We start from the raw sequence: 22,005 nt of genomic DNA on the forward strand, positions 1-22,005 counted from the left end.
ATGCACAAAAATACTGTAATGCGATCTTCCTCGCTTTCTACTACCATCCACCTTTCCTAGCATATTGTATTTTCTAGTGAGTCATGCCTTCTCATGATGTGGCCTCAATTTAGTCATCTTAGCTTCCAGTGATTGTTCAGGCTTGACCTGCTCTAGGACCCATTTGTTGTTGTTTTTATCCATAGAATCCTCAGCACTCTTGTCCAGCACCACATCCCAAATGAGTTGATTCTCCTTCTGTCAGCCTTCTTTACTATCCAGCTCTCACATCCATACATGGAGATGGGGAATATAATGGCTTGGACAATCGTAACTTTAATTTTATGTCTTTGCATTTTAGGACCTTGTCCAGTTCTTTCATAGCTGCCCTTCCCAATCCTAGTCTTTTTTGATTTCTTGACTGTAGTTTCTGTTCTGAATTTAATATTTGAACCAGGGTATGAGAGCTCTTTGGCTATTCCAGCTTTCTCATTGTCTTGGATGAATTCTCATGGATCTTCTATGGTCATTTTAAAGGGTTTTTTTTAACATTCAGCATTAATCTGACCTTGGCCTTTCCTCCTTGACTTTCATAACTAATTGCTCCAGATCTTTTTCTTCTGCTAGTAGCATTGTGTGGTCTGCGTATCTTAGGTTGTTAATGTTCTTTCCTCTTATCTTCATTCCACCTTCCTTTGAGTCTAAGCTTGTTCTGCGTGTGATATTTTCTTCATACAGATTGAATAAATAGGGTGATAGTATGCAGCTTTGCCTGACCCTTTGCTGATTGGGAACCATTCTGTTTCTCCATATTCTGCTATGACAGCAGCCTCTTGTCCTAAGTACAGGTTACACATCAGGACAATCAGATGTTGTGACACTCCCATTCCTCTTAAGTGCAAGCCATAGCTTTTTGTGATCTGTGCTGTCAAAGGCTTTGCTGTAGATAATAAATTACATGTAGTCTTCCTTCTGGAATTCCCTGATGTGTTCTATTATCCAACATATGTTTGCACTGTGATACCTAATGACTTTTCCTTCCCTGAATACAGCCTGCAATTCTGGTCTTTGCTGCAGAATTTTGAGCATGACTTTGCTTGCATGAGAAATTAGTGCAGTGGTTCTGGTTCTGTACTAGCTATACTCTTTTGTGTCTCCTTTTTTATGGAAGGGAATTTATATTGATCACTTCCAGTCTGTGGGCCACTGCTTTGTTTTCCATATTTGTTGGCATATTTTAGTTAGAACTAAACTTGACTCTGTCTCTGTAGATTTTAGCAGTTCTGTTGGTGTGTCATCTTTTCCTGGTCACTTGTTATTTCCAGTTGGTTTGAGTGCAGCTTTCATTTAACTTTCCAAACGTTGGGGTTCATCATCATAAGTTTCTTCTGCCATGCGTCATTCTTCCTTTCACATTTTTATATAGCTCTTCTGTGTATTGTTTCCATCTTTTTTATTTCATTGTATTCATGTATTATGTTCCTCTTCTGATTGTAGAGCATCTCCACTCTTCCTTTAAATTTCTCTTTGAATTCTCAGATCATATCCTTTCTTGTTGTCTGCTTCTATTTTTTTTTTTTTTTTTTTTTTTTTGCATTGATTTTTGTAGTAATTTCCTTTACCCTTATGCACTAATCATTGGACAGCTTCGGTTTATCTCTGCCACCCCCATGAGACTTGGCTTAGGGGTACACACAGTAGGGCTTTCTCTCTATAAGCACCCAACTGTGGAACTCCTTTCCCAAAGGAGGTCTCACTGGCTTTCTCCCTTCTGCAGTTCCAACAGGCAGTGAAGATTATGCTATTTTTGTTGGTCTTTGGATCTTAAAATTAGGGATGTCTAGCTGTTTGTTAAATTGTTTCTAGATCTATTTTAAAAAGAAAGTTCAGGTATTTCATTGGGGCTTTAGCCATTAAATGTTTTAAAGGTGTTTTAACTACTATACATTGTTTTGGGTGTCCTACTATGTCAAGAGATTATTTTAAAAATGCCACAAACAAGCATATAATTGAAATTAAAAGAGAAAAGTTTTAAAAGATCTTGAAGAACAAAGGAGTTTCGACTAGTGGTGGAACAAAAACCAACAACCCAATGTTGAATCCAAACAAATTAAAATATAGTATTTTTAAAAAATAATTAAAATTATTAATAATAATAATTATTATTATTATTATAATTAAAAGTAATTCATCCAGTATCAAGATTATTATATCTGAACCAGCATAGCGATTTGCACTTCCAAGCTTATTTAGGACTTTATTACATGAGGCTTGAAGACTGGAATTAAAGGAGAATAGTAGTGTCTCTGACTGTACCTAATCTCATGATGCTGTGTCTGTCCAGTTGCTGGTTTGTAGTTCATCTATTGCGAGAGTTCTCCTTTTCATTCATGGGAAAAACCTGTCAATGCCCCCCAAGTCACACTGGGTTTTTGTTTTGTTTTGTTTTGTTTTTTACTATTGAGTGAGTGTGATAAGTTCCTCCCAAACTAGTTCTGATATGTAGGCAGTCACATGGTGTGAGTAGGCATTATTATGTTCCCCTACCCTCCTTCCCCTCACTATTCCCAAGCAGATTTTTTTTAAAAGAAATAATTTTTGAAAACTTAATGTGCAATTGCACTAAAAAGAAACATACAAACTGAAAGGCATGCTGGGAAGGACATGGGGCAGGGTGGTGGGGATATATGGATGTTGGCATGAGGAACAGAAGCACCACATGCGGATTTAATAATTTAATAATTTGTTTTTTTGTTTTATTTATATACCGCTATTCCAAAGATCATAGCGGTGAACAGCAAGTAAGCTAATTAGCAAGTAAGCTAATTTGGAAGAGACATGTGAAAACAAATGTCCCCAACTTGGTATGTTTGCATTTCCTCTACTAACACATTTGTGGTGCCTTATGAGCCTATTCTGATAAAGTCCTTGGTCCTGTCCCCTTCACAAACACGAACCACTTCCAGGTAGCACAAATTACATTTAGTGTTTGGAGCTGACTTAGAGTTGTTGGGAATCTGAAAATAACATCACTTTCTTAAGGCTAGATTATTTTTTATTTATTTTTTTATTTATTTTTTTGGTCTTTATTGTTTATTTTTTTTTTGGTCTTTATTGTTTCCAGTTAAATTTGTTTAATTCATCTACTGGTACTTTTGCAAAGGCGTAGCGTATCTGAGTTGGCAATACTAGCAAATAGAAGTGGTATGGCAGATGAAGAATAGCTAGAAGAGATCAGGGGTTTTTACATTCAGAATTTTTATTTGACATAGGTAGCTCAAGTTCTGTCAAGTTACACATTATTATTAAGTTATTTCCCGCCTTTCTTCCAATAATGGGACTCAACGTGGCAGAGGCACGGTTCAGATCTCCCAAAAAGGGAGGCTTGACAGCGCCTGTTTTTCCTTTGTAGGGAAGCCGCAGCTGCCAAATTGTGCTGCTTCGCTGCAGAGGAAAAAGAACCCGCGAAAAGCAGGTTCTTTTTGCCCTGCAGGGCAGATGTTGTAAGTGCACCAATGGCGCACTTGTGACATCATAGACTTGGCACGACGTGCGGACGCTATGCGTCCGTCACGTCACAATGGCAGTGCCCATATACACAGGGCACTGCCATTGTTACAGAGACGCACCGTACTAGGGTTAGGGACCGTGCAGTTGCCGTGTGGTCCCTTAACCCTAGTATGGTGCCAGCACGGCGCTTTAGTGCCATGTGTACCGCACCTCAAACATTTATAAAGTTAAAACAAACATTAAAACATTAAAATTCATGAAAAGAGAATACAAACCATAAAACAGCACAGCTCATTAATCAAAGCCCATCCCATTCAGTTGGCAAAAGCTTAGTGACACAAAAATGTTTTCAGTTGCTGATGGAAAGAAAGCAAGGGAGGGATTCATTCTGGCCTCTCTGGGAAGGGCCCATTGAGAAGGCCCTCTCCCTTGTATCACCTAATGAGCCTCAGAAGATGGTGAGAAAGAGCAAGGAGCTTCTCCAGGAGATCTTAGAGCTCTAATGGGCTCATAAAGTACCAAATAGCCTGGAATTATTATTGTAACACACACACACATATACACCTATCTTTCCTGATGGATCAAGGCAACAACAACAGATTTAAAAATACATAACATCAGTTAAAAACACAACATCTGTTAAAAACATATCAGTTTAGAAGAACAAATAACACATATCAACAGTCATCATTTAAAATTAAAAATTAAAAATCATCTGGATAGGCTTGCTGAAAGAGATCGGTCTTTAATCTTTTAACAAAGTTAATCTTTTAACTTTGGACAACATATTCAGCTGTTGAATCTCTTCCAGAAGGATGTTCCACAGTTTGGTGGGGGCTGAAGAAAAAGTCCTCTGACGGTAGCCAACCTATTCCTGGGTTACTGGAGTAAATGTCCCCCAGAAGACCTGAGTATACAGAGTGGACTATACAGGGGGAGGAGGAGTTAATCCTATAGGTAATCTGGACCCAAACCTTTCTAATTTGCCTAGAAACTAATTGGCAGCCAGTGGAGTGATTTTAATATTGGTGTGATATGATCACTCTTGAATGTCCCAATAACCAATCTGGCTGCCATGTTCTGAACTAATTGAAGTTTCAAATGAGCAGTGCACATCAAAACTCCAGTCTTGAAGTTACCAGCATATACACTACCATCTTTAGGTCCTAAAGTTCTAAGAAGGAGCACAGCTGGCATAACAGCCAAAGCTGAGAGTAAGCACTCCTAGCCTTTGCATCTATCTGAGATGTTATTTTGAGAGATGGCCCCAGAAACAGCTAAACAGTCTTTCAAGGGAAACATAACCCCATGCAGGACTGGCTGAAACACCGCCAAATCCAAGTTAGGAATACAGTAAGTATTTCTTGGACAGAACAGACCACTGAAAATGGGTGGCTTGAAGGTGGCCATGGCAACCACACGCTATGGCCCCAATCCACCTTTTTGCTGGCCCAAAAAGAAGTGGAAAATGCAGCTCCTTTTTACATTTCCATAAAGCCGGCTTTCCCCTGTTGCAGCTTTACAGCGCTCTGCTGGGTGGACAGCCAGGTGACATGAAGCCAGCTTCTCAGTGTCTTGGGGGCATGCATTGTGCATACGCCATGCTCCCAAGCTGGCTGGAAGCCCGCTTTTCATGCAGGTCTATACTGGCCCTCTGTCTTGTCAGGATTCAGCTGCAATTTGTTTTTCCTCATCCACATCATTACCTTCTCCAGGCATTTATTCAGAGGGGAGACACTATCCTTAGCTGAGGCTGTTTTTGAAGGTATGGAAAATATATATTTGGGTTTCATCAGCATACTGAAAACACCCTACCCCTTGCCTCCGGATCATCTCTCCCAACAGTTTCATGTAGATAATGTGGGTAAAGAGACACATACAAAATGTATGGATAAATTAAGGGCCACATTAGCTATTTAAATCTAATTTCCAGAAGGGCTGCATAGTGTGCTGTATGTTGAAGCGAGTGTATATTTCAGGGATAGCGAACTTTTTAGAGACTGAGTGCCCACATTCAAAGGCGTTACCGTACAGGGTGTTACCCGGTGCCAGAGGTGGGACTTCTGGGGAGTTGAGACAGGAATTCCGGGGATAGACCTTCCAGGAGCAAGACTTCCCCAGAAGCAGCTGAAGGCCTGGGAGAGCAGGGGAAGAGGAGAAACAGGTGTGTGCCTGTTCTTATTCTTCCCCCCACCTTCCCGTGCCTTTAAGCTGTCTCTGGTGTGTGCCTGTTCTTACTCTTCCCCTGCCTTCCCATCTCTCCGTGTGCCCTCAAAAATGGCTTTGTGTGCCAGAGTGGGCATGTGTGCCATAGGTTTGTCACCATGGGTATATTTACTACCTCTTCAGCATATAAATAGTCAAGGAACCCAGGCTTAGAGCCAAGAAAATAAACATAACTTCCTCCCAGATGACCTGCTCCCTGGAACTTTGTACATGTTGACTTCGCACTCACTTCCCAAGGCCTAAATGAGAAAGTTTTGTTATATCTTTATTGTTATAAACATTAAAATATATTGTGAAAATAATTAGATTAACGAAAACTCCATATTACTTAAAATTTAAAATATCAGGAAAAAACATACTCAGATGAAATGGCTCAAAAAATGGACAGAGGGCGATGACATTAACAGGTTACTAATGGTTAGATCTCCTAATGTGCAGTCAGATGTCAGACTACCTTTCCTTACATCCTCCTGTTCTCCAGTTCTGGTTCTAAACTGTATTGAAAAGTACAAGAAACCTGAGCTTGTTTGTCTTTCCACTTCTCTCTTCATTGAGAGGAAACTGCAGTCCTATAGCAGTACTGTATATTGGGTGAAGATTGAAAAAGAGGATTCCTACAAAAGGTTTCTCAATGCTTTACAATATATACCATGTTTATTAAGAAACATAGGAAGAAAAAAGGTACAAGTGCTTGTTCTTACCTTATGTCAGAATGTGCAATTAACTATCTAAGATGTGAATTCTCAGATTCATACAAGACCAGTAATGTTTCAACCATTTACTGCTAAAATGCTAGGGTGATTGCACTCTTCTGCAGGCTACTTTATTGCATTATACTACAAAAGGTTAATATCTAGGTGTAATATATTGTGGTAAACAATATACTACAAGCTTACAATTAAAGCAGGAGTATACTTATTCCTTTTACCTAATATTTCACTAAGATTTAGTGGAGTGACTATTTCTCCACTTCATTACATTTTTACTAAATGGAAAAATGAGAGTTCACTATATCACTGTTCCATGGTATGTGCTAAGTACCACTTATGGGATGCCTATTTTAACATATTCTAAACAGAGTACATTTTGCACATCTAGGAAAATTTCTGCTTTCATACTTTGATTTCTATGGCCAATGGATAGCATTTCTAGGATCTTCTTGTCTTTTCCATTTGTTGACACCTTTGTTTGAGACACATGCATCTACGCTTATTTTTTAAACTACTTGTATGTTTCATTTTTATTTGAAACTATTCTAGAAGATGAATGACAGAGGAGGAGGGGTTAGAATGGTTCCATTTTGCTGAATAAGAAACTGCTATGTGTTACCAAGACCTGGCTCATAAAAGAGCACATTTTAGAAATGCACAGCATTTCTCATTTAGACAAGGAAGCAATGTCTTTGGGAAACAAGGAACATGTTTCTCAGATATATAGAAATCCAGCTGAAAGGAATTCTTGACTGAAGAGAATCTACACAGTTCAGAACGCCTACTCAAAAATTGCACATAGATTTGTCCAGGAAACAGCATTTTATGTTCAACAAAATATTTGTGTGCAGAAATATTATTTTCCACACAGAAAGAACTTTTTCCTGCAGAGATAATGTTTTCTGTGCAAAACTACTATGTGTCACTTTTGCACAGAATGAGTCCTGAATTGTAACAGACCTCAGGAACTGTGCAGTTTTGAAGACTTTCTCTCAACAGAAAGAAATTTGCTAAAAGTACTTGTTGCTTCCTTCAAGAATAAAACTGGTGAGGAATTGTATTTCCATATGAAATCAGTAGATGTGTTGAAGCATGATAAAAATATGAAAAAATATAGCTACAAAGAGCACTTGCAAGCCAAAATCTCATGCAGAGATTATTTATTACCTTTACGTAAATTGAGTTCAAGATGTCTGAGAGTTATATTTGGATGAATTAAGACGCTCAACAGACTGCCCCCGAAGGGGTGGTGAGATGCCGCCACTTTCCTAACCAGATCAGGGCTGTGGCAACCTCACACCACAACCTTGATCTGGTCTTTCGAGGTTGCAAAAAGGAGCTGCAACAAGTGGCTCCTTTTTGCGCTCTCTAAAGGGTGCCATAGCCGTGGTGGCATGGCTATATGGTGCTCCTTTGGTGCTCTGTTGTATGGGCACAGCACCAGAGGAGTGTTATGACACTGTGTGCTGTGTGGAGCAGCGCGCAGCGTCTTGGTGCCCTGGGGGCAGAGTCAGGGCATGCATCATCTGGATGCAAGCCCTGACTCTGTCCCTAGGCCAGGCTTTCAGGCCAGTCTGTACAGGGCCTAAGACAAGAGTAGGGAGGAGTATCCTATAACTGCTATTTCTAGATACACAGCTTATCCTGACTGCCCAGAAGGATGCTGTTGCACTGGGTATCCCTGGGACCAGCACTGGAGATTCGCAAGGGACTCCAAGCAGCTGCTCAAAGTCTGCTCTATATGATCTAGCAATGATGACATCATGACATTTGAAGCAAGATCTCACACAGATCTTTCAGGAAATCTTGCAGGACTGGAAATCCCTTGAGATTTGGGGCAAGACTTTGCAGGTTTATATGAGCCTGCAGACAGGGATGTAGCCGGGGGGGGGGGATCGGGGGGTCTGGCCCCCCCCCTTCCATTAGAAAAATGAATGGTGTGTGCTGCTGCGCCGCCGCACTCAAGCCCCATTATAATGGTGGCACTTAGTCTGGACCCCCCCCCTTCCTAAAATCCTAGCTACGTCCCTGCTGCAGACATGGAGGCTGGCCATTTTTGGCCTGGCTTTCATTTAAGCAGGTCACATGGCAGTGGTTGCCTTTTATTAGGCCTTTTCCATGCGGCTTGCCCTTGGGGACAGATGTTCAACTTTTCTTGCTTAACATGACGAAGGGACATTTCATTTCAGTTTCAGTGGCGTTTGAAAGACTAAAGGGAATTTTAAATCATGGAACTTTTAATAGTCAATTGAGAGGTGGTAACAGTATTGCTTTGAATTTATTAGAAATGGAGAGAGAATGAACACTAATGTTTTCAGAAGGTCCTGTGCCAGTTTATAGAGAAAAATAGGAAGATGTCTTAATATTAAATCAGAACATTTGTTTGTCTAGTTCTGCATAGTCAGCTCTGACAATGTTTAAGGTGGAGACGCAGGCAACGTCTGTGGACTGTGACCACTGTCCACCCAGCAATACTTTGGAGAACACATTTTCCCTCTATCATTAAAATTGCCACTGCTACCATACTTGGCACGAAGATTTGGCAGTACAGCTTGAGTCTCCCTTATCTAGAATTCCAAAATCCAAAATACTCCAGAACAAAAATTGTCCACCTGGGTGGCTGAGATAGCTACACCTTTTCTTTCTGATGATTCAAGGTATACAAACTTTGTTTCATGCACTAATTATTTTAAATATTGTGTCTAAAATTACAGTGATCTCTTACCTTACATGGGGGATCCATTCCAGAACACATATCCTCACGTAAGACGAAAAGCGCATATGCTCGAGTCCCATTCAATATAACGCACGCTATTCCTCCTTTTCAGCATAAGCACTCTGTACTTTCAGGCTATGTATATAGGTGTATACAAGGCACAAATAAATTTTATGTTTAGACTTGGGTCCCATCTTTGAAATATCTCATTATGTACATGCAAATATTTCAAAATAAAAAAAATCCAAAATCCAAAACATTTCTGGTCTCAAGCATTTAGGATAAAGGAGACTTAACCTGTAACAGCAACATCTTTAGAGCACAAGAAATGGCACAAAGTTCTTCTTTATCCCAGAACCATCCCCCCCATATATACGGTCCATAGCCTCTCACACTTTCAGAGATGGAAACAACAGAGAACAAAATAACTTGTTTACAACTACTTCATTCAAAAATAAGACATTTGTTTGGTGAACAAGAGCAGAGACCAACATAAAAAGATTGGTGGCATGGTTTGGGCAATGACAGTGCAATTTGGGCAGTGATGAGTGGGCACAACACAGTCTTAGGATCCTCATATGGAACAAGTGTTGCTCATCCTTGCAATATAACAGCCTCATTACTACTACAAAATTAAATTTTTTAGTCGAATCAATGAAGCAATTTAGTGCTGAATAGATGTTCACACAAGCCATGATCGAATTTACCCATTTCAATTTAATCCACTTTGCTTTCACATTCAGCAGTGTATTGATTCAACATGGAGTTGCCTCACAGGGGTGACCGCCCCAAAGGAACCGAATCAAATACTGTAGTGTGTTCATACTTGCGCTGAATTAGTTCATTTCAAAAGAAGCGGGGAATGCCACAGATCCAGAAGAACCAGTTTAAATGGTTTTAGCACTGCACCCTCCTCAGCAAACTACACCAGAAATTTGTCGAAAGTGTGAACAAGGGCCATTTAAACCAGTTCAGATCAGTTTAAAAACCAGTTTATTGTGTAGTGGGAATGAGGCCATGGTTTCAGGGGGAGGCTTTCAACTTTACTTAGTCCTAATTTGCTGGAACCATGCTAGCCCAATTCCTTACACAAAATGAAGTCTTTTGAACCTAGGTGTTTCTGAGGAGATGCACAAAATCATAGGAGAATAGTGTTCTCTAAAAACACAGCCGTGTGATGCATCATAAGATGCCAAGCATCCTTGAATCTGAGAAACCATTTGGTCACCAAAGTTAAACTGTTGCTAAAGGGGAGGAGAGAAAATAAGGAAGCCAAAACGTGTAAGGACTGCTACGTTTTAATTAATTTTTAAATTAGATTAGTCCCCCCCCCTTAATATATCCCTTCTCCTGGGGCCCAGAGGTATATTTTACCAGGTTAAATTTCTTATTTTAATAAAATAGAGGCAACTTGAATTCTTTCTACATTCCATGAACCTGGCCATTCCTCATGGAATGATCATGGTGGCGCAGTGGTTAAATGCCTGTACTGCAGCCATTCACTCAAAACCACAAGGTTGCAAGTTCAAGACCAGCAAAAGGGCCCAAGCTTGACTCAGGCTTGCATCCTTCCAAGGTCCCTAAAATGAGTACCCAGACTGTTGGGGGCAAATTAGCTTACTTGCTAATTAGCTTACTTGCTGTTCACCGCTATGATCTTTGGAATAGTGGTATATAAATAAAACAAATTATTATTATTATTATTATTATTATTATTATTTGGATTTTTTAAAGCTACATATAATTTTGGGCTCATTCTAGTTGTTTGACCCAACTAAAATAGACTCTTTGAATCAGTGGAACTTATGAAGTGAATACCTGGGAGGGGTCCCATTGATTTAGTGGTTCTATACCCTAGTTGTGACTAACAATTGGATTTAACCTACTGTCTACTTATTAATTACTCTGTCACTTTATGTAAAAATGTTAATTGTTCCACTTTTTTACCATTTTAGTGGCTGATGGATAAAGTAGTATCAGTGAAGGGGAGGTGAAACAAACTTTAATAAAAGAAATTTATGAGATTTCACTTTTCAAAGGAAAAGCTTCAGTTGTGATATTAATAATTTTCAACTATTTAAATGGTGATAGCATTCTCCAATGAGCTAAACAGTGTATGAGGAAAGTGGTCAATTATTTGTATTATGTGTAGTAAAACATTCTGTGGACCGGAAGGAATGGAGTAATTCATCAAGTTGACAAGTTGTGATTTTGAGACTTCTTGCTTGGTGTTTTTCAAGCAAACCCCTTTATTGTTTTAAGAATGCTAACAATTACACAAATGGTTTCAGTAGGATGTGAAGTTAGAACAATGTCTTGAAGAAACTGCTTTTTGCCAACAACGGTTTCCCATAGAAGCATATCTTTCCTGCAAATAAACCTGCAGCTCTGGTAAAGGCCATGGCCCTGCTACTTTGCCTGTGTTGCTCATCTGCCTTTAACATTCATTATAAGGCTGTTGTTCAAGGAAGTGTCTGATAGATAGGCTGCAGCTGTTGGACTGCTCAGCATCTGTCTGCACATGTCCTTCTCCCATGGGCTTCCCCATCCTCTTTTGCCTCAACCCACTTACTCCAAATTGTATCAACTGTTTGTTATTTCACCGGAGCCAGTCTGAACCGTGGTGTATGAATTCAACTTAGTAAAGTCGTGCCCCTGCTTTGCTATTTTTGTCCATTAGAATTTGTGCATCAGCACTTAGATGGAGATTGCCATTTTTCTTTCCCTCACACTGCCTCTCACACAATGCTACATCATGACAGCTTTGTTCAACAGAAGCAATATGGAGGTCATCGTGGCCCACAGGGCAATTCATTAAAGGGAAAGCAAAAAATGAGGGGGGGGGGAGACTACCACTTATCTCAGCAAGGAAGATTGAAAATAATCAGAATTCTGAATGTGGAACAAATAATTTAGATGTATTGTGCAAGGTATATCTATTTTCCCCACATGCATAGGGGTAGCCTATTGTCTCAATGTTGGTAGGGAAAGACTAGCTAGCACATGTGTGTGGTACTTGCCAAAACTGTGAAAAGGCCAATTCATTTGGAATGAACTCAGAAAATTTATTCATACTCTTTATTTTCAAGGATTGTCCTCTTTCAGCTTTAAAAAGGTAAAGATAGCTAGCACTTGACTTGTATTTTCACAACCTATGTCCCTGGTTTCCCATGGGATCCTTTAAACAGTGACACCTTCTGCCCCCTGCCATTTAAAAAAGCATGGCCCTAAATGAAGTGTACATCTAATTACATTTATACTGAGTGTGCATGTGATCTGTTCTTAGTGCATTCTTCCATTTTGGCATGCCTCACATCTGAAGGCTCTAAGAGACTACATGCTTCATAGTTTTTCTATTTTGAAAATCCAATGACCAAGAGGGCCATGAAAACTAAAGTGAGGGGCATAATAGATGTGAGAGAGCACCTATATTTCTCAGTATCTGTGATTACTAAGAAGTCACTGAAAGGACTTTATCATAATGAGGGACCCATTTATCCTTGTGGTGCAGAAGATTAGGAATACGTGAAAGAGGGGAAAGATTGTTGTGCAGAAGACAGTGTACACTTCAAATAGACAGGAAGGTAGGACTGTGAAACGTGTGGGAAACTGAAAATTCTTGCTCCACAAGATATTATGCTCTCTAAGCTTTTCATCTTAGGAACATCTTCACTAGCTATCTTCAGTGTAATTATTTTTTGCAAAATATTTTCAACCAAGAAAATATTTTAATTGTTCTAGGGTGTTTTGCTGTTCACTGTCTCACATAACAATCGGTTAATAATAAAAATACTTTCTTGTGACAGTTATGAATTTTTAATGCTTTTTTTAATGTCTGTGTGCTTGTAGACCATCTTAACTGAAATTTAGGTTACAAAGCCAGTGAGGAAAAATGTTTTCCTTTGAACAAGTTGAGCTTCTGTAAGGTATTAATCAATGGCTATAACACCTTATATGTTTATACTAATTAAGTAATTTATTAGGCTTGCCACAATAGTCAACATTTGTCTGATAATCTTCTACTTGGCTGAAATCTTTCCAGCCTGTAGGATAGCCTTGAACTCATAACTTATCCACAAATATGAGCTGTCCTTGTAATATATTTAACTTGCTAATGGGAACAGATGGTCATCACAGTGACTCATCAGCCAAGGGAGACAGATTGGCCATCTTAATTATATTGAAAGAACGCTGAATCGCTCAAAAATTGAAGTGACAGTCAAAGTTTTTCTTGCTCATAATTTGTTAAGAGTAAATTGATTCTTCAGCCTTCTTGCTTTAGAGGAGGTGCATCTTTAGAGGTGTTTCTTCAAAGAAACTTGCAAAGCCTGTCTGCTTTCTGTTTTAGTAGAGGGTTTAAGAAAAAGGTGCAGTGATAGGAGTGCTACTCCCAATTGTACATAGGCAGTATGGCAAAGTACATGTTAAATGAAATTTAGTACAGGTAGTAATCTTCTGATATATAACATGTCATATATTTGCAATGATGGCCTTAATGCATATAATTTATAGTATACCCCTTTTCCACAATGAAGTATATGTTTAGTTTCCTTAAAGGCTTTCATTAAAAGCTGTGGATAAACTGTCAGGATAAAAGAGGAACACTTGTACAGTGGGGAAGAGGGAGAGGGGAATAATGTCAGCAGTTCTATAAAAGTCTCATTTTGAGTAAAATGACTAAAATATATTTTTCTTTTATTTGTTTTATGCATTTGTCTGTCAAAGCAGTTTGTATCACTGTACATATTCACTATATATTGACTTTGCAGTCAAGGAGGTATAGAATTTGCCTCCACAGAGGCTGCTGTTTCCATGGAAATAAAAGGACCAATGGCCTTTTCCTAGTTTGGACTGTACTATGCTGTTCATAAAAAGATGGTGAATCCTAAAACTGTATCTATGGATATTTTAAAAATACAAAACTAAATAATATTCAGTAATGTAATTGGAAATTTATTTTAACACTGGGATGCAATTATAAATAGATAACTTCTCAAGAGTCAGAAAGTATCCATGCAGATACATGTGAATTTTGTGCTAGTGGCTTACACGTTTGCTAATCCTCCTCCCTTTGAAAAACCTTTTGCCTTGCAAAATATAACCCCTTGGAGTCTTTGCATTCATCTGATGCAGCATTTGATGCTGGTTACATCACAGGTTCCCTTATCTGTCTGTGGTGTGTCTCTGTGACTGAGAGTGAATGAGCATGTGGAAGCTGTGAATGTAAATTTGATTCTTAGAAGGGAGAGGTGCTCTACCTTAGATTTCGGTACAGAGGAAGATAATTCTTTGAAAAATCAAGAATGGCTTGCAGAAGGTGTCATTTGTAAGTATATTTTTTCTTTGTTATAGGCTGGAAATGCACATTGCTGAAGACAGAAATAGATTCCATATTGCTGAAGGTAGAAATAAGAATAGTGATTAATTCACTGTGCAGCAGCTTTCTCTTCATGAACCATTTTATGGGTGGTACCTCTCAGCATCACAGTAATATCTGTATTTTGGAAATGTACAGTTGGAAGCCTTCAGAACTGCACAAGAAGAAATAATTCAGTATTCTAATAAATAAGAAGAGACTTGTTAGAAATTTGACCAAACCCTCCTGTTTTTTCAACAAACAGGGACTGAAAGAGATTCTAAGTCTTTGTTCAGTAACTATTATATATACATATTTTTGCTAAAAGCTTGTTTGGGAAATGATTTTGGTTCTTTCAGACATTATTTCCATGATGCTGATTGTGGCACAGCAATCTGTGATTTTCATACTGTTTGTCATGGTGTTTACGTGCCTGATAGGCTATTGCTATTTTATTAGCACTGCAGGAATTTAGCAGGCAGAGTAAGGTGTGTGCTTTTAGTTCAGGGTTTCATTTGTTTGTTTTATGTTTTGGTCTGTAATAAGATAGTAACATTTACACAGTAACAACATATTCTCATTTATATCAGACAGTTGTTTTAATCAGACAATTTTATTTTGAAGGACCCCAAAAGACTTGATTCTGGACTTGCAGTCTGGTTACATCAATATGTCCCATCAGTTTAACTAAAATGAAAGCAGGAAAATGTATGAATGCATGGAATTATGTTTCACTGTAATTTGTTAACTCCACCATTTTGTTTGACACGTACAATTCAAAAGATTTGACTCTCTAGATCTGTTATTCCTTGTTCATATACAAAATCTTGCCTTACATCATCAGAATCTATAGAGGTATGAGAATATGGCTAGCATTCAAACACACTATTGTAAGTCTTCATATTTTGCCCTTCTGGTTCCCAATGAGTGATCCTTATTCTAGAAATATACCTCCTGAAATCAGCCACTTATGAGAGAAATGCTGTGTAGCATGGACCTTTTATAATTCACCTGCATTGAAGGCTGATTTAAATAACTCACCTGAAATTAAATCTAAAGCAACATTAATTTCTTTTAAGATGTAATTGATTTCAGAGTTGTTCACAGTCATTACACAGATGGAAAGAATGGTTCAGACATTGTATTCAGTGGGACTGAATTGGAATCACTCCAAGCATCTTGGCTTACATGGCTTATGGATCACTCTGTTAGTCTGCAGCCCATTTCAATTAACTTTAATGGAATTGTTGTCAAGAAAATTGTCATTTGTAGCATTGAACTTCTTACTCTGGAGTAGTATCATAATGAGATTACTGCACCTCGAGACTGTATCCATAGGTTGAAAGTAGGAGGAAGCTCTTCATGATAAAATTGTGATGAACGTTGCTCTATGTACCAGTTTTATTTTGCTGAGATTCAGGTAAGAACGTAGTTACTCTTGTGTGTGGCACACTATGCAACATACAGTAATTTGTCAATGAAAATATCTACCTTTGAACTGGATTCTACTGCACTGAAACTGGATTCCACTTGAATTAGTCTGTGGGAGTACTGATTTTTGTTGAAGTCAGCAAGTATCACATAGACTTTGGCAATGGTTAGCTTCACTACATGGATTGTGTGAACTGGTACCTAACACAGAATTATTATAATCATATATTATGCTGATTGTTTTCACAAGGAAGATGTAATCAAGAACGTAATAATTTATATAGAAATGTTTTTTAGTAAATGAGATATGGCTTCTGATCATTGTTTTAATCACATGGAACACTACATTTCTGTCTGATTATAGAAAGATTTACATGTAGAAGTTGCTTCTTTGGTGAGCAATGCAAGTTCATCATTTTAAAACCCGAACAGTACTGCATCCTTTCAGTTCGTGACAGTGTCACAAACATAGGACAATGTCAATTCTTCTCTGTGTATTTAAAAATAACTCAATGCTGCATAAGGTTTTCTTCTAAACATAGATTAAATTAAGGATTCACAGTCTTATCTATTGATGCTTGGAATAATGTCTAAGTGGATTTCTGAGAACCACTCGTTCACTCATTTACCGTGATACTGCAAATTTCTGCATTTCTAACTATTTCATGAAGATTATTGTATGGGAATTATTGTTTTTAGTTCTAGACTGGAACTGTCCATGAAACCAATGATTTAGCAAAATATATGTTTCTAACATACGACATGGAGTATGTATTATACATACAGGGCAACAGACTTTACTTCCACCTAAATATTTTCCTTTTGTTTCCTCAGTGTAACTATTTTTCCTTTTGAAAGTCAACACAATCGCCATATATAATTGTTACAAAAACACAAGCTGATCTTTTCCTGTGCTTTTTAAAATAGTGATGCATTGACTAATACCTATTGCAAGGAATTGTGATAGAATTTTTAATTATATGGGATATATGCATGCCACATTTTTAAAATTTCATTCACAGTAGTTCTGTTAATTTTTAAAATCTACTTTTATGAAGCTCAGTGCCCTTAAGGCTCCTTTTACTACAGCTGAGCTTCTTGATTTTGAAAATTGTTCGGAAGCATATGATTTCTTATGGAACTGTAATGCTCCAAAGAATAAGTGACAATCTATTAATAATTTAATTAACTTGGCCTTAAAACTGTTAATTAGATTGGGCTTTCCCCCCCTACCACTTGCATATTATGCTGATGTCTTTTCTGTATACTGATGAAAAATCAAGAGGATACTTTGAGGTAATGGAAAAGAAAAGGATGCTTTGTGTTGTCAGTAGTGCATTGTTATAGTACTCTTCAGGTGTTGTATATATTCAGAAATTGCATTAGGGAAACATAATAGGTAAGGTGATATCTGCTATTGGATCAACCTATGATTGCTTTATTTTGGGGTTTAAACATAGCATCTGTTTTCATCTCAGATGTGGCTGTTTATGGAAGGTTTTCAAAGAGTTGTGACCTATTTAAAACTGGTAGATAAAAATAACCTCTTCAAATATGACTCATAAATAAATGCGAATAATAAAGATGTTGCACAAATAGCGTGCTATAGAAAAGCTAGTGTTCAGTTTGTGTCAGCTGGTGATAAGCACAACAAAAAAATCCTCATAACTGCTTTTTTTACTGATGATATATTTCTCATTTGTTGTTAGTTGTTGTGTGCTTTCAAGTTGTTTCCAACTTATGGTGACCCTAAGGTGACCCTATCATGAAGTTTTCTTGACAAGATTTGTTCAGAGAAGGTTTGCCTTCCTCTGAGGCTGAGAGAGTGTAACCTGCCCAAGGTCATCCAGTGGTTTTCCATGTCCAAGCAGGAAATCAAACCCTGGTCTTCAGAGTCATAGTCCAACACTCAAACTGTTATGTCATGCTGGCTCTTTATTTCTCATATGTACAGTATAATGTTAAACATATTTCTTAACCCTTGCCCAAGAAAGAGCTTTAGAGTTATTCACATTAAAAAAGCCACGTACACCTTTTAAGGTTTGTGATGTACTGTAATTGTAAGTTTCATTAGAAAGCTTTGAAAGATGTGTTCTACAGAAAGAGCTCTAAATATCAGAAAGTAACTTCTCATGTTTTGTCAAAAGGCATTTAGATTGGTTCCCCTCCCTACTTTTTAACTATGCTTATGGGCAGGTCTGTGATTAAACTCACTTAAGAACATGCTCTTGGGGGAAGCAGAGTGATTTGACTAATTAACCACATTTCAGTCTCTTTGTGATGTGAATGCTGCTTTATCTTTAGCACTTCATGCTATCACAGTGTATCATAAAATATGCCAGTGTTACGGAATATGAATTAAGTCAAGCTGCTGTATACCACAGAATTTTTATCTCTGATAGAATCATAGTTGTATAGAATCAGCGGGTGATTTCTGATTTAGTAGTCAGGCCAAGAAACAGATAATGTTTATGTGAGTAAAATAGGATCTAAATCTTATAATTTCTACTCATATGGCTTATTGGAAAATGAGAGCTTGGGGCACCATTCAGTCTTTAATATTTTGGCTCTTGCCAGTACTGCTGCACCATGGTTGCCACACTAGCCCAGTTCCTGCAGAAGCATGCTAAGCTAAGTTGTGTAACCCTTTCCCCACAACTATTATGGTAAAACCACTGCACTCAAGAGGGTCGCACTAATCTACTAGCTGGTTTGATCTACACAGGGGCCATGTACACACATTCTTGACACTGCCAAATCAACACATGGCATTTGGAGTGGAGCTGTCCTACCCTTCTCTCCACAAATGGTGGAAATTACTTTGCAGATAAGATTGAGTATTGGGAAGACCCAGACAATCACTGAACATCTGTACAGCTCATTGTGCCTTGTAAACACCAAATTCCCTGTTACTGTATTACTGAGATGTCGTCTCCCAGTACATGGGCTTACCCTCCCACTTCCATACACTTGCCTTACAGGCATCCACTAGAGGAAGGCAGATCCTTCATGTTCAGAGACAATATCCTTCCAAGTACCAGATGGTGGTGACAACATCTTAATTTAACTTCTCTATTCAACAGCTAGCAGAAACATCTAGATAGTGGGATATTAATAAAACTGTGGTCTAGATGGATTTTGATCTGATCTTGTAAGGCTATCTTTATGTTTTATGTTGTCAGTGTAGTCCATGTATTAGCAAATGGTATGAAAAAACCATAGGCTACTTGATACTGGGGAGTGAGGTGGAGCCGTTTGTCCATAAGTTGCCATTTCAAGCTGGCCCTATTATCTGAAGGGCTATGTGTGTGCAGTTAATTTGGGACTTGGAGTGTGGCAGTTCAATCTGTGCTCTGACTTTGCCTCCTGAAGTTTGACATGAGTCTCATCTCTATAATCACATTGTGCATTCCGGATCATGTTTATTTGGTCTAAATTATCAGTGTCTAGCAATGGAATTGTAACCTTTGATTACTGTGGTAATTAATGTGATTGTAATGTGTTTCTAGCAGTTTTCTATGGATTTATTGTATGTTGAGGTGTCCTGCTCTGAACCAATAAATTTAATAAAGGTAACATATGACAAATGGACAAATAGTAAATTTCTTTAGTTGTCCTTGGTGATTTATTTTAACCATTGTTAATATACACTAGAAAGAATGAAAACCTTTCTGTAACCTAACTGTGGTCACGAATTCATATTTGTTGTTATGTGCCTTCAAGTAGTTTCCGACTTACGATAAACCTAAGGCAAGCCTATCACAAGGTTTTCTTCAAATATATCTATTTAATTTGTTTCAGAGAGCTTCATATATTTTCACTCCTAAATGTTAATGCATTTTCATGAAGATTTGTATGATTCTGACTGTATTGGCCATGTTCTATCTATTAAGACATCAGACTTCAAGATCAGGTAATAGCTCATCTCTCGTCTTCTCTCAATCATATTAGACTAACTTGGTTTAAGAATGGCTCAGTCTTATATCTCACTAATCTTTTATGTATTTTAGGATAACCTGGGTCCCCTCCTAATCAGAGTTTTAATTAGAGTTAAGTTCTGCACTCAATTCAATCTTAATCATAGTTAGGTCAAATGAAGGAGTATATGATCCAACAGAGCACTTTCAAATCCTTAAGTATGGCTAAGGAATAAATACTTCAGGCAGCTGCACAGATTCTGTCAAAACTGTGGTATTGTAGTATGAAGTCTCCTATAGAGGGAGGAACTCTCTATAGGACATGCTTCTGCAGTAAGCCCTTAGTATCCACTGTGGTTTGGTTCCAGGACCCCCCATGGATACCAAAATCCATGGATGCTGAAGTTCCATTATATACAGTGGCATAGTAAAATGGTATCCCTTATATAAAATGGTAAAATCAAGGTTTTCTTTTTGGAATTTATATATTAAAAATATTTTCAAGCTGCAGTTGATTGAATCAGTGGATACAGAATCTGTGGATGTGGAGGGCTGGTTGTATCTGAATAGAAAGAGAAGCAAGTGATTTTTTACAACTGAAATTCTAGTAAATAATCTGTGCACTTACAATGCAGTCTTCATATCATTTATTCATCTCATGTACCAACTGACTTCAGAAAAATACATTTGTGTAACTAAAAGCAGAATTGCAGTTTTTAATTTTTGTTTACTATAGTAAGTGCATCATAAATGATATAAATCCATATTGAATTCTACTGCAAAAATTATCATGTACTTCCCATATATAATTTCAGGACATCATCATTTAGCAATCTGATAATTGCTATGCTTTATTTTTCTGTTTTAATTTTTAGCACTTAACCTATTTGCTAAATGCAGTATTCTCAAGCAAAAAGCAGTTCCCCAAAAGGACTTGTCATTGTCTTTGAAAATAATATTCCTACAGGTTAAATAGTTTACCTGACTAGCCTGTCAATGGCTGAGTGTTAGGGACTTCGGTAAGGACGAGGGAACCTGATTAACTACTTCAACTGGCTAATTTATGGAATACCAATTAATCCTATTCAACATTCTATAGAAGTGGTAAATATATATGCTCCCTCTAATGTCCCTTCATTCGTGTAAAAAATTAAGAAGTTTCACAAAGTGAGCCTCTTGTATCCATTGATGCTCTTCAATGTAGCCAGAATCCTGGAAAATTAGGCTCCAAAATCTCAAGGAGAGTCATTACAGATACTAGGCATTCTCAATTTCAGATTTACTGCTTTTTACACCCACAAAGCTAGGGTGAAGGAATAACGTGTTTTCATTATATGGTATGCAGTGTGCACATCTTCCAACATCACTAATCCTGAATCAGAACAGAACCTTCTATAAATATTGTAGCAGTGGTTTTCAAACTCTAGTCCTCCAGAGGTTTGGCACTACAAATCCCTGAGCAATGGCTATACTGTCTGGGACTTCTGGAAGTTGAAATCCAAAACAGGTGGAGGACCAGAGATTGAGAACCACTGGTTTACACAATGCAGCATTTAGAAATGGGATGCACATGAACAAACATATGTAAAAGAATTTTGCCTATCCAGAAATTAGGCAAAGCTCCGGGAAGGGAAGAAAATATCTTGTGTGGATTACTGGAAAGAAGGGGCAGAATGCACAAGTTCTTAAGTGTTTATTTTTTGGCAACAGAGGTAGACATTATTGTTTAATTTCTAAAGAATCAGGTGTGTGTGTGGCAAGAGTAGCTGCTATGGTTTCTCAATAATGATAAAAAAAAGGACTCCACACGTGCTTGCACAGATTATTACCTCAATAGGTTATAGCAGTTATATGGTCTCATGACCAATCTTACTCATGTCTTGCTATGGTTCAGTGGTCTCTAAATGGTACAAATGTTATATAGTGCATTTTATGTATATTTTTCTACTTTACATCTGTGACTTGCCTCACTGCTTTTGTTGTCAGTATCAATCTGCTTACATGTACCTCTAATTCCCACTGCTCAATCTCTGCCCCATCCACTTATACAAGGAATGTTAAAGGGTGTGACACTTATGAGGCAAGCCATGCAAATGCAGGATAGCATGATCTGCTATGAGGATAAATGAAAAATAGAAAGTGACACTGGACAACAAGGTT

General features: G+C 37.9%; 1 protein-coding gene across 11 annotated transcripts in view; it reads left to right on the forward strand.

The window, feature by feature from the left end:
• IQSEC1 (IQ motif and Sec7 domain ArfGEF 1) overlaps positions 1–22,005 on the forward strand; it is a 463,906-nt gene that overhangs the window by 167,480 nt on the left and 274,421 nt on the right. The window contains exon 1 of one of the 11 annotated variants that reach the window (XM_042449783.1): positions 14,270–14,467. The exons of the other annotated variants lie outside the window; for them this stretch is intronic. Within the exon in view, the coding sequence (XP_042305717.1) occupies positions 14,445–14,467 (23 nt within the window). The 5' untranslated portion in view covers positions 14,270–14,444. Of the gene's footprint in view, positions 1–14,269; positions 14,468–22,005 lie in introns of those variants that run through there. 11 annotated transcript variants of the gene reach the window in all.

This window comes from Sceloporus undulatus, chromosome 2 (assembly GCF_019175285.1).
Source record: "Sceloporus undulatus isolate JIND9_A2432 ecotype Alabama chromosome 2, SceUnd_v1.1, whole genome shotgun sequence".
NCBI lineage: Eukaryota > Metazoa > Chordata > Lepidosauria > Squamata > Phrynosomatidae > Sceloporus > Sceloporus undulatus.